General features: G+C 23.7%; 1 protein-coding gene across 1 annotated transcript in view; it reads right to left on the reverse strand.

The window, feature by feature from the left end:
* Window positions 1-1154: 1154 nt before the first annotated feature.
* Window positions 1155-13479, reverse strand: part of LOC136076743 (NACHT, LRR and PYD domains-containing protein 3-like) — a 70105-nt gene continuing 57780 nt past the window's right edge. Inside the window, exons 5-6 of the mRNA XM_065790145.1 lie at window positions 7938-9281; window positions 1155-1847 (exon numbers count right to left, since the gene is read on the reverse strand). Coding sequence (XP_065646217.1) covers window positions 1756-1847; window positions 7938-9281 — 1436 coding nt within the window. The 3' untranslated portion in view covers window positions 1155-1755. The remainder of the gene's footprint in view (window positions 1848-7937; window positions 9282-13479) is intronic.

A 13479-nucleotide genomic window follows, 5' to 3' on the forward strand; every position in this document is an offset into this window, starting at 1 on the left:
AGCGTTATTTGGTTGCACTCGTTTTGTCCGATACTGTATATTTTTTATTAATTAATGGTTGTCTTAGCTACTGCAATATTGCTTGAGAAACTACTTATTTCAGTTGACTTAAGAAATCTTCAGTAAACAAAAAAATTTCCCCAGGATTATATTTGGCGTTTACAAAATGGTTAATTGCGAATCTTTTTTGAGGAAACTTAATGCCCTTAATCTTTATAAACTTAATATATACCAAGTTTTACTATTTACGATCAAAACAAAACGTGGTACATCTTTATTTATTTCTTAGAAAAATTTTAAAAATTTATTTAGTTAAGAAACAGTTTTCTACAATTAATATGTTTAATTTTATTACAAAAAGAAACTTTTTTATGATGTTAGCATTTTAAAATTAATATCTAATTATTAATTTACAATTAAGTAAACAACGTTATTTGTAACTTAAATGAAACTTTTATTTCCGAACAAAATAACTTTGAAGAAAAATTTTACTAAACTTGAACTTTTTTATTTTGACACAAAAATCGTTTGAAGAAACAAATGGCGAAATCCTTAAGTTTTTAAACTAGTTGTTCATGAACATAAATATATTTAGTAAATTGAATATTAAAATAATTCAATTTTTTTAATATTATAAAATATATTTAATAATTTATTTAAAAATTAAATATTAAACATATTCAACAAAAATGTCAAATATATAAAACATTTAACAAAAGATTTCCACATAACGCTATTAGTAATTTCAAATTTTTTAAAACCTCAAAAAAATTTTACTCAACGTCTATGTTATTTAAATTCTATTTATAAAAAAAGAAAACGAAAATAATTCTAATTTTTATTTATTCATAACTATATATTTTATTATATCCATTTAATAAAAATTATAATTAATGTTAAAAAATATAATTAAAGTTAAACTAAAATTTTAAACATTCATTTAGGAGGTTTGCGAAAAAGTGTAAAAACTATTTGTATGCTGCAATAATATAAATATATATTGAAAGAAATAATTATGTTGCATAATAATAATAATAACAATAATAATATATCAAATAATTGATGATTTTACTATTGCTAATATTTTAAAATAAAATTATTTATATTTAATTAACTTAAATTTTTAAACATAATAAAAATATGAAACTAAAATGTTATTAAAACTAATTCGTATATTTTAATTATAAAATAATACATTAAATATTTCATTTATTACTTTATAATTATTGTTTATATTTTATTTAAGATATTAAACATTTTTCTGAGTAATAAAGTTTTTTAATTCATTGATGTTAAAAAAATTTTTTCTACGGTACTTGATCCACAACCACTTGAGAGTCAAACAACGAATCCATTCACAAACCTCTTTAATGAAATCGATGTCGTCGTGAAGGTGAAGATGTAATTCTTCACAAAGATTAATCCACGGAAGAAAATTTTCTTCAAAATCTTTTTTCGTTATTAAATAATGTGAGATGTCTATCGACAACGATCCAATCAATTCAATATTATCTTTCGGTTTCCATCCTTCGAATTTAATTGGACAATAAAAGTGTACTTCACGAACATTTGTTGAACATTGAATTATAAGATTTTTTTCTTCATCACTTAAAATATTTCTATCAACATTTAACCACGATAACTTTCTTCCAGATTTAATGTAATGATTTACGAAACAATTTTCACAAGAAGTTTTGTAAGAAGTTTTCCCATCGACAATCGAAATCGTCCACTCTTGTTTATCGACGATTAATTTTATTTCATCAGTAAATGATGATTGACTTTCATAAAAACATTCAATGAATAAATCAACGTAATAATAATAAGTTTTCGATTAAGTAGACAATCTAAAGAAAAAATAAAATAACAAACAAAAGTTAAAATAATAATCGAAATTATAATATTATATATATTATTATAATCCACATATTAATACATAAATAAATTTTAAATTATAATTAAAGTTATATATTATTATGATATTTTATTATACACATATTTAACATTTTATTGAAAAATAATTTTTATTTATCACATTTTTAAAACAAAATAATTTTATTTTATTATAAATGTAACATGCTTAAAATAATATATAACAAATTAATTTATATGAACAAAAAAAAAAAATACAACGTTATTCATTTCAAACAAACGTAGAAATTTATTTAAATTTACAAATAAAACATCGTTTAGTTGTTTTAATAATACACAACGAAATCGTTCTTCATTCAAACACAGATTTTAAAAAAAGTTTGTAAATCGAATTCGCGAAAAAAATTAAATTTTGGAATATAAAATCGAAGATCCCCTTCGACTATCTTTTTTTGAAATATGTTAAAAAAACCATAAAAAATTCAAAGAGTGTAAAAAAAAAAAAAAAAAAAAAAAATACAAGTTATAAACAGATTATACAAAATGTAATCTGTTTATAACTTGTATATTTTATAATATAAAATTTTATAAGATGAAATATATTATGTGATGCATTTTAATTAGAATAAACAATAAAATTTCACAGAGAAACAAGAAATACTTATAAAAAGAAATAAGAACAGGTCACAAAAAACAAAAGATTTTTATAACTTTTTTAAAAATTTTTAAAACAAAAGATTATTAAAACTTATTGCAAAATAATATTCAAAATCGTAGTTAAAAATGATTTCATTGCTACCAGGGATGCGGAGTCCCAAAAAGGACTCCGGATTTCAAAGTCACAAAAAGATTACTTTATCATAGTTTTTGGTATCCAGGAACTCTAAAAATATAAATAAGTTTATGGAGTACCTATAGGAAAAAAATTAAGACTTTTAGGTTAGAGGAACAATCGTTTTTTGAGCCCGGAGTCCTTAGGTATAATGGCGGCAAGGACTCCGGGACTCCAGGCTTAAAAATAATAAGTTTCAAGTCATTAAATCTGATGAATTTTTTTATCATAGCAGATAATAAGTCAACAAACATGTTTAGAGCTTCTGGACACTACAGACTTGGAAAAGGTAGAGATTTAAAGCCGGAGTCCTTTTGGGACTTCGCATCCGTAATTGCTACCAGAGTCGTTGAAGCATAGCTACCAGGGTTGCTAATGCATCGCTATCAGGGTTGTTAAAATATCGCTACCAGGGTTGTAAAAGCATAGCTACCAGGGTTGGCATCAAATACATTTTACTAAATACGTTAATTCTAGATTCCCAAATAAAAATTCAAATAGAAGTATATATAAGTAGCATTTTTGAACCGAACACAAATATTCATATTTTAGGTTCAAAAAAATACCAAAAACTTTTCAAGACAAACCAGATAAACTGGTATACTAAATAGAAGAATGAAAACAAGTGAACACATATCAATTAAAAACAAATTTTTAAATAAATCTAAAGTTAAAAAAAAAAACACTAACAACGAATCTATCAGTTTCTACCAAAATAATTTTTTTTGCAAATAAAATGGAAAAATTTTTGCTTTAGAAATATTTAAAAAACAAATATTAAAAGTCGCTAAAATCTTTATTTCACAACCATTTTATAAATATAATTTTTTACTTCATATATTTGATATTTCTCTGTACTCTTTTTCAGCTAAAGTATCAGACGTTCTCGGCGAAAATTTAACATACGATTAAGAAAAAAAAAGAAAAAAATTATTTACAGGAATTATATCATTATTCCGGTAAGTAATATTGGACGATTAAAACATGTTAATTAACATAAAAAAAAAGTGCGAAATCTTGAAAATATATAGTACTTAAAAATATTGTAAAGAAAATCAATTAAAATTACAATCGATTAAGATCTCAAAACGTTACAAAATCAGTACAGCATGCCTGATTTTGATGTTTATATTTAAAAAAATGAGCTAAAATCAAAATTATTTCTAAATGTTTAATTGATATCAAAAGTTTTGTTTTCTCTACGGATTTATTCTACGGATTATATAAAGTAATCAAAACTAAAACACTTCTAAACCCCTGGATAACGAGGGGTATTCTTAAACCTTCTAAAAAAAAAAAACAACGTTTATATTATAAGTTTCTTAAAAAAAGAACTCTTAAAAATGAAAACAATTATAAAAATTATAAACGGCTGTTTGAATCAATTTTAAAGCGCTCAAAAAACATTACTACTCTGATCAATTATTTAAACACAAAAATGATTCCAAAAAAACGTGGAATATTATTAATGAGGTAATCGGAAAAAAAAATTATACAGAAATTTACTTCCTGAAAATCTTTAAATAAATAATAATCGTATTATAAATAAATCCTTAGTAGCTGAAGCACTAAATCAGTTTTTTGTAAATATAGGGCCTACTTTATCATCAAGTATAGAAACTACTCAAGTAGTTTCGATTCATACTTAACCTCAACCAACACTAGATTTATGTCTAATTATAAACTTACAGAAAAAGAATTATTAGACGCAGTCTCTTTATTAAAGCCTAACAAAAGTTTAGGATTTGATGATATAAGTAATAATGTCATTATCAAATCAATTACACATATCACAATTCCGCTATTGCACATTTTTAATTTATCTTTACAGCAAGGTGTTTTTCCAGAAAACCTAAAAATTGCAAATGTCATTCCAATATTAAAATTAGATGATCCTTCTGATGTTGCCAATTATAGACCAATCTCAATACTTTCTTGTTTTTCTAAAATATTAGAGCAGGTTATGTATAATAGACTATATTCTTTTTTAAATGTTAATAATATTCTTTATAATAAACAGTTTGGGTTTAAATCTGGTATTCCACAGAGCATACAATCACTCATCTTGTTCATGATATATGTAAAGCATTTAATGAAGACAAGTATACCCTTGGGGTGTTCATTGATTTAAGTAAAGCCTTTGATACAGTCAATCATCAAATCCTTCTATCAAAACTCAAAAGTTATGGTATTATAAATAGTAGATTGTCCTGGTTTGAGAGTTATTTGACTAACAGGAAGCAGTACATATTATATGACGGAGGAAAAACGGATTATCAAACAATTACCTGTGGTGTCCCTCAAGGATCAACTTTAGGACCACTTTTATTTCTTGTTGATACAAACGATTTGAATAAATTTTTTAACATCTTTAGCTCCATTTTGTTTGCTGATGATACCAACTTGTTTTATTCCAGTAAAGATATAAGTTTATTGTTTCAAACTGTAAATAAGGAACTTGAAAAATTACCCCAATGGTTTAAGTCAAACAAACTGTCTTTAAACATCAATAAAACTAAATACACTTTGTTCCATCGTCTTCATAAAAAAAGCATATATTCCCCTAAAACTACCGGATCTGTTTATTGATAATAAACTAATAAAAAGAGAACAATCAATAAAGTTTTTAGGCGTGTTATTAGATGAAAATGTAACCTGGAAAGATCACATAGGACTAATTGAAAATAAAATATCAAAAAATTTGGGTATTTTGTACAAAGCCAAGCAGTTTTTAAATCTATCTTGTTTGAAAAGCCTATACTTTTCTTTAATTCACTGCTACTTAAATTATGCAAACATTGCTTGGTGCAGCACTAACTCATCGAAAGTAAAAAAATTGCTGAGTAAACAAAAACATGCTATAAGGATAATCTCAAACGTAGATCGTTTCACTCACACTCAAACATTATTTAATAAACTCAATATTCTAAATGTATATAAATTAAACCTTTAACATGTTCTTATCTACATGTTCAAACTTGATAAAAAAATATCTCCAATTTTATTTAATTCAATTTTTAAAAAAATAAGTCACATATACCCTACCAGATTTTCAAAAAACAATTATATTCAATCCAAAATATATTATTCAGTTACTAAATTCTCAATCGCAAACCGAGGTCCTAAACTGTGGAATACTATATTAAATAACAAGCTGAAAACAAATTATTCTCTAAACCAATTCAAAACAAAACTTAAGCAATTGCTGATGGCAATTAAAAATGAATTAAATTTCTTCTAAAATTTTTAATTTTTCACTATATTTTACTATATATTAATATATTTTTTACTATATTATTTACAAACAATACTAACAATTAATTAACTTGTAATTAAATGTTATTGCAGTTTTTCAAACTTTAGATTGTAATTTGTAATTATTGTAATTTTTTTATCTTTTGTTGTGTTTATTAATCTTATAGTTCCATGTATAACTGCTTGTTAACTCTTATTAAAACAACATCAACATAAAAAATTGAGATTAACTCAAATATAATTATTTGTAAATTGAACCAGCTAAAATTATATTTTTTAGTTTATATTGTCTTATTTTACTAACCAATTCTTAAATACAACTCTTTAAATTACAAAATATTTTGAAAGTTTAAAAGTTAAATATTGTAAAACATTTTATATTTTATTTATTTTTTGCATTTTATTTGAAAATTTTATATTATAATGATGCATTTTTCGGGACTTAATGATAAGACTAATTTTGTCTTCTTCTAGCCCCAGTCATGTAAAAAAATTTTTTTTCTTTTATTAATTACGATTGTACAAATTTTTACTAACTGGCAAATACATAACATAAAATTCTGTTTACTCTTATTAAACTAAATCAAAAAATCTGTTTATTCTTAAATTTTTATGAAATAATTTATTGAATCAAAAAAAAAAAGATACGCTTGATTAAAAAAAATTTTTTTAAGCTATGGTCTTGTAACTATTTGAATTTAGTTTCAAAACAAGATTTTTTAAATTATTAACTAAATACGACAATTAAAACTGAAGTATAACTTACAACATACTATATTTAAAAAGTTTAGCTATCAATGTTGATTCCAATAAACGATGGTGACAAAATGATTCCTTAAAGCATTTTAAGAAAAAACAAAAACAAATTGTGAGATTTTAAATATCAAAACCTCGATCATCGAACTTCAAAAAATCAATCAGAAAATTCGAACAAAATCATAATTAAATTGTGAACATTTTTATTAGCATTGCTAATAATTAAATGTAACTATCGCAACAATTTTTATAAAATGAGAATCTAGCGAATTGCAAACAATAGTTTATTATCAAGATTTTTTTGATCGCATTTTATGAAATGACTATAAATCAAGTTTAAGGCTTGAAAATGTGATTTTTAATTTAAACTGTGCTAGAGAACATAAACAAATAAGTTTCTGTATAAAATATTATATATAAAAAAAATTGGAACAAAATAATAATTGCGGTTTTCGTTTGTATTATCTTTCTTTGAAGTCATTATCATATTTAAAGTCACTTGAAGAAAAGTGAAATACGAGAGTTACTAAGTGGACTGTTAAAAAAAATAATAAACTTGTATATTATTTTTAGTTTACCAAAGTAATACCTATTAAGAAACAAATTGAACTAAAAAATAACTCAAATAACAAATTAAAAAACATTATTCTTACCTATAAAACAAGATTTGAGAACTTAGGTAAAAAAAAACAACGCTTGCTATGAACTGCATTAACTCTGGTTATTTAAAATTGCTAATATTAAAAATGATTTAACATTATTAATTTGCAATCTGTTTTCAGATTGATATATATTTTTTTGTTGATAATCTTTGATTATTGTTAACTATAATTACTGATGACAATTTTTGCTTATTTTTGGTTTAGTAAAAAACACTGAAAAAAATACTAAAGTTAAAAAGCCTAAAAATTTAATAAGTAACTCAATATTTATTTTAAAACGATTTTTTTTTTCTTTTGTTTTAAAAACAATTTAATTGATTTTCATCAAGTTTTTATAGTATTATAAAAATAAATAAATATAAATTATATGCATGATAACATTATAAAACAAGAAAAAATTTAGAAATGACAGAATTACTCTACTTACCCCAAAATAATTTGCATTAACAGAAATATCATTTTTTTTTAGAAAAAATAAGGTACAAATTTATATATTTTTCATATCTTATTAAGCAACTTCATGTTTCTATTCAATGATTCAAATGCGCATTAGAACTTACCTAAATTAGAGTACAAAAGTTCTTTAGAACCATTTTTTGAAGGATTTAAGTTAACAAGAAATTTTAATAAACTATTTTGGCTTTTATTAGTTAATCCACAAATCATTGATAAACAACTCTCCAGCTTTTTATTGGCTATAATCTCTTCACTACTTAAACAATTATATGCATATACAGATGCACAAAACTCCATTATTGTTAAGTGTGCAAATTGATAATAACATCCCTCATTTGTTTCAATCTTTTCTATAAATCCAAAAAGATTACTTTCAATTTTATCAAAATCAATAATAAAATTTTGAATTTCTTCTTCTGAAAAAATTACTTTCTTTTCAACAAACAATTCATATGCAATTTTACAAATATTTAAAATATATTTCTTATTGGAATCGTCTTCAATTATCTTATTGATCAATTTATTCGTTTTTATGATGTGATTTTGAAAAAAGTATAAAAAAATGCTTGCATATAAATTTGTCATTGTTAAGAATGAATTTTTATTTATTTTTTTTGAATCACTAATAATTTTACACATGGAACATAAATAAAACGGAACAGATGCCATGGCTTTTGCAATTGGAGAGCTGTTTAAAGTTTCTTTTACAACATCTTTTTTTTCTTCTCTAACATTATTTTCTATATAATTAAGTACTCCTTTTTGGTTAAATCCCATTATTTGAATGGTTAACTTATTACTATGCTCTGCAGGTATACTTTGGTATTGATCAATTGCATAAACTCTACCAGCAACTAAATATTTGTATTTTTGAATTTCTTTTAAAGCATTAACGATTGGATAATTACAACTTGAACTGCGATTTATTAACTCATTTAAATATTTAAACTCGTCTAATCCATCAATTATAAACAGTGCAGGATGACTACTAATTTTGAAATCATTTAAAATATCTTTGTAGAAAACATTTAGTAATTCATTGATATTAGGAATATTTGGATATTGATTAAGCCTTCTGCATTCCAAATAAAACACAAGTTCAACACTTTTCCAAATTAAATCATTTGACCAATCAAGCAAACATTTTCGAAGCAACCATGTTTTTCCAATACCAGCTACTCCAGATATTAATATTACAGACTTTTCTTTCATAAAAATTTCATTATATGGAATAGGTTTATAATTCATTTGCTTTTCAAGAAAATTTTTTCGTTCAAAATTAAAAACAATATCCATTTGAGTATAAACTGCATCAACAATACATAGATCAATAAAATTATCCATCAGAGCAACATTTACAGGTACTTTTAACGGTGGTTGTACTTCATTTATTTTCCCATAATTTTCACGATAATAATTTTTCAGTGCTGTGCACATCTCTGATGTATCTAAATATAAACAATTGATCAAAGTCATCATCATCATCACATCTTAAATATTTTAGTATGCACAGATATCATAGTTTTGAATTCAGAAAGTATACATTACGAATTCTACATTTTAATTCTAAAATTTGATTTTAAAATTAATTTGAATTCTTAACCAAGTGTATATTTAGATTTTCGTTTTATTATTTTGAGTAAAGACTTCTTAATACATTTTGTGATGAGTACTGTTTAAGCAAGTGTCAATAAAAAGACTGGATAGCTAATGATTACATTTCTTTTAATGTCAAAACACACCAAAAAAGCAACATGATAAAAAAATCAATCCAAAATAAAAAATCAATAAACTTTATTTCACATTGCTATGTCTGAGTGGGTTTGAGTACATTTTGTGACATTTGAGTACATTTTGAGTAAAAAATACTTGTGGTTTTTTGGATGAAATAAAATAAAAATTTTATTAGATTATTTAGATTTTCGTTTTATTATTTTTAGCAAAGACTTCTTATTACATTTTGCGATGAGTTCTGTTTAAGCAAGAAGCAATAAAAAGGCTATTTAGCCTTTTTATTGCTTCTTGCTTAAACGGAACTCTATTTATGATTACATTTTTTTTAATGTCAAAACACTACAAAAAGAGCAACATTACAAAAAAATCAATCCAAAAAAAAATTCAATACACTTTATTGACTAATCAGCTAATGACTGTTAAGTAAATACTAAATGAAGACCAAACTGAAATTGCAAATCATTCTATATCTGACTCTTTCAACTGCATACTGTTTTTATGATATGAAATACTCTTTGTTGTTATGGCCATAATGCACAATTACACATTGTGATAAGTTATATTGGAGAAGTTAAGAAAAAGTTAAGACCTCATTTAATTAATTTGAATTAAGAAGAATATTTTTAAAAGCATTTCTGTATCATCGACATACAGTTTGGTAACATTCAGCAATTTTCTTAGGTCATTGACAAAGATATTTTGAAAAAATAATTTATTCTACCTTCTTGACATTATCTCTTATTAGTAAAACATACTCTTAAATTTCTTATTGTTATTATTGTTATTAAAGATTGTTTTACTAAAAGAAGCTTAGTCACATTTTACATGTTTTGAGAAGCAAAAAAGTTTTCAAGCAAAGTTTTAAATCAAAATTTATTTTTTACATTTTTTATATGTTCTGTCTATATGCTTATTATTAATAATATATTTAAAAATTGGTATCACTCGTTTGAATAATTTGATTAGACAAATTCTTTAATAGTATTATTATTTTAATTACCAACATACAATTATAATTTGTTGTTATAATAATTACATTACTTTTAATTAGTTTTGTTCATGTTTTTATTATAGTTATAATAACTTTCTGTTATTTTTGTTGTTATTATTAGTATAACATCTTAATATAGAAATCAAAATTCCTATTTTTGATTTATTTCTTCTTTTGGCTTGAATTGTAGCATGGTATACCCTAAAACCATAATCTTTGCAAAAAAGTTAAAATGAACTAAACCCGTTTGGTCCTTTGATGCCTTGCAATATTTTATTTTTTTGTACTTAGTAGTTGTAGTATTTTCAGTAAATAGTTGAGTTGTTCCATTCCTATAAGAATTCTGCATAGTTCTCCAAACTTATATAGTGCCCAATGTCTCAACCATTTTTACAATTGTAAAAATGGTTAAGACATTAAACTTCTTAAAGTCTTTTAATATAAAATCTTTTTTTTAAATCGTGAGAAAAATATATATATATACTTGCTAAATCATACAAACACACACACACACACGCACACACACACACACATAAACACTACTGTCCATAATTATTTGAATGGTCGTATTTTTTGAAATAAGATATCAAAGCTTTACTGTCAGGAGAAAAAACTAAAGCAAAGTCTACCAGAATTATATGTTACTTAATATTTATTAGGTTTACAAAAAAATCAATATAAAGTCCCATTAGATTAGTTTATATATTACTTGCTTTTTAATCACCTTTAGTAACAATAACATACATATTCTTGAACAATAACGACTAATCCAATTTTTTAAAGTCAATTTTATGCCACTAAATAATAAGTTTTTTCCGCATCTTATGCATCATTAGGCATTAGTTTTTGACATTACTTTTAATTCCTCCCATAAAAATCTAATTGGAGAGAGATATTGTGATTAGGGAGGCTAAGTCATTCTATTCAATATTTGATTTTTCTCAAACAATATTTGATTGTTCTCGCCCCATACCTTAACATTAAATCCACCATGTTTAAAAGTCAATAATTCACTCTTTTATCATACATTGAACAATTTTTTTTCCAGACAAACAATCTTAAATTGAAACCAAAGATTTAAAACTTTCACACATCGGTTCACATCTATAATATAATTGCATGAGGAAAATAGGGGTATGGATGAGGCCTTATTATTTTTTATGCAACAAATAAGTTATACTAATGCTATTTCCATAAAATTGGTTATTACTACTTTGAAATTTCTGTGATGCTATTAACTATTTTTGTTCTTTTTCAGAAAATTAAAAAAAAATTAAAATTTTGTGCCAACACTGACATGGCATGTCACATGTTATTGTATGTAAAGGTTAAATTTTGTTATGAGGACTACAGTTCTTATGAAAAAAAAAAAAAAAGGTAAAGAGTATTGTTTGTATTTATTTATTTTGTTTACTTTGAATCTTTTTAAATTTTCCCGCATCATTTAAAAATTTTTCTTTGCACATGTTTATTGTTTGCTTATATGATTTTTTGATAAGTACGTGTATGTGGTAATATGTACTTTTTAGTTGTTTTATCAATGTTTTTTTATAATTATGTAAAGTGTTTTTTTATTGTTTGTGTATGTGTTAGTATGTGTTATATAATTGTTTTATAAATGTGTTTAAATATGTACATAAGGTATATATTTAACCTTATATACATATTTAAACACATTTATTGTGTTTAAAGTTGGTACAAATGTTTATATTATGTTGTTTCCATGTTTTTAAAGAGCTATGACTTGGTAAACATGTAAAGCAAGTTTTTCAACCTTGCCAACCAAGTGATGTACTTATAACAGAGGGTTACACGGCAGTGTTTAGTGTCAAACTGTTATTGCTTTAGGTCTAGTTGTTTTCAAGCCTTCATTATTAATTATTCTAAAAATACATAATAATGTATTTTAATAACACTCTGCGTAATGTTGTTACTTATGTTCTGTTATATATGAAAGCTATGTAACTTAGGTTATGCTATTTGCATACTATATTAACTTGAAGTGTGTGCTTTTGTTGTGTGTTGCTGTGTTGTTTTTTGTTATCTTTTGAGTTGATAGAGATTTGGCTTACCATCACATTGGTGTCTATTGTTAAAAATGATAAATATTGTTAAATAGGTATTTTTATTATTAAAAATCACTGCTTTTAATCATTCACTAAAAGCCAAGATAAATTATTTTGCCATATATACAATATATTTTATCTCAATTTGATTTTTTGTCTTTAGTGCTGTTTAATACATGATTTGGCTATAAATATTTTAGAATCATGATGTTCCAGCATAAATTATTTTGTAAAAGCTAACATGAAATAACAATATTTTATATCTACTACTCTGGTTAATCACAACCCCTTTTTTTTCGTTATTTGTATGTAATGTTTTTCTTATTTATTTACTTATTTGTTACATTTTTTACTTTAGATTTATCAGATGATGTATTTAGTGGTATAGAAGAACAAAATATTGTATAGTTTTGTGAATTTTTTCAAAATGTTTACTAATAATTTTTTTGAAGAAATAATATTTAAGTTTGCAAAAAAGGGTTTACAACGATTTTTTCTGTGTTAACGAATTTTTCTGTGTTAGCAGTATGTTTATTATTAGAATTGCACTTTTTTAATAATTTTTTTTATTATTTGCTAATTTTTTTTAAAACATCTTCTAGCTGATATATATTTTTTTGAAGTCATAAAATTATTGTATAATTTATTTTAAATGACAGTTTGTTATATATAAAAACTATTTAGGTGTGCTATTTAAAGTAGAAAAAAAATTATATAGGAAAGGTTACAATCTTCATGACTCATTTAAGATTTTCTGTTACTACTTTCAATTAAAAGTGAAGTTTAAATTGATGATATTAGGCTAGAAGCAGATATTAGTTTAGAAAATGAAAATGGTTATAGGCAAGTTAATCG

Source organism: Hydra vulgaris, chromosome 02 (genome assembly GCF_038396675.1).
Source record: "Hydra vulgaris chromosome 02, alternate assembly HydraT2T_AEP".
Classification (NCBI taxonomy): domain Eukaryota; kingdom Metazoa; phylum Cnidaria; class Hydrozoa; order Anthoathecata; family Hydridae; genus Hydra; species Hydra vulgaris.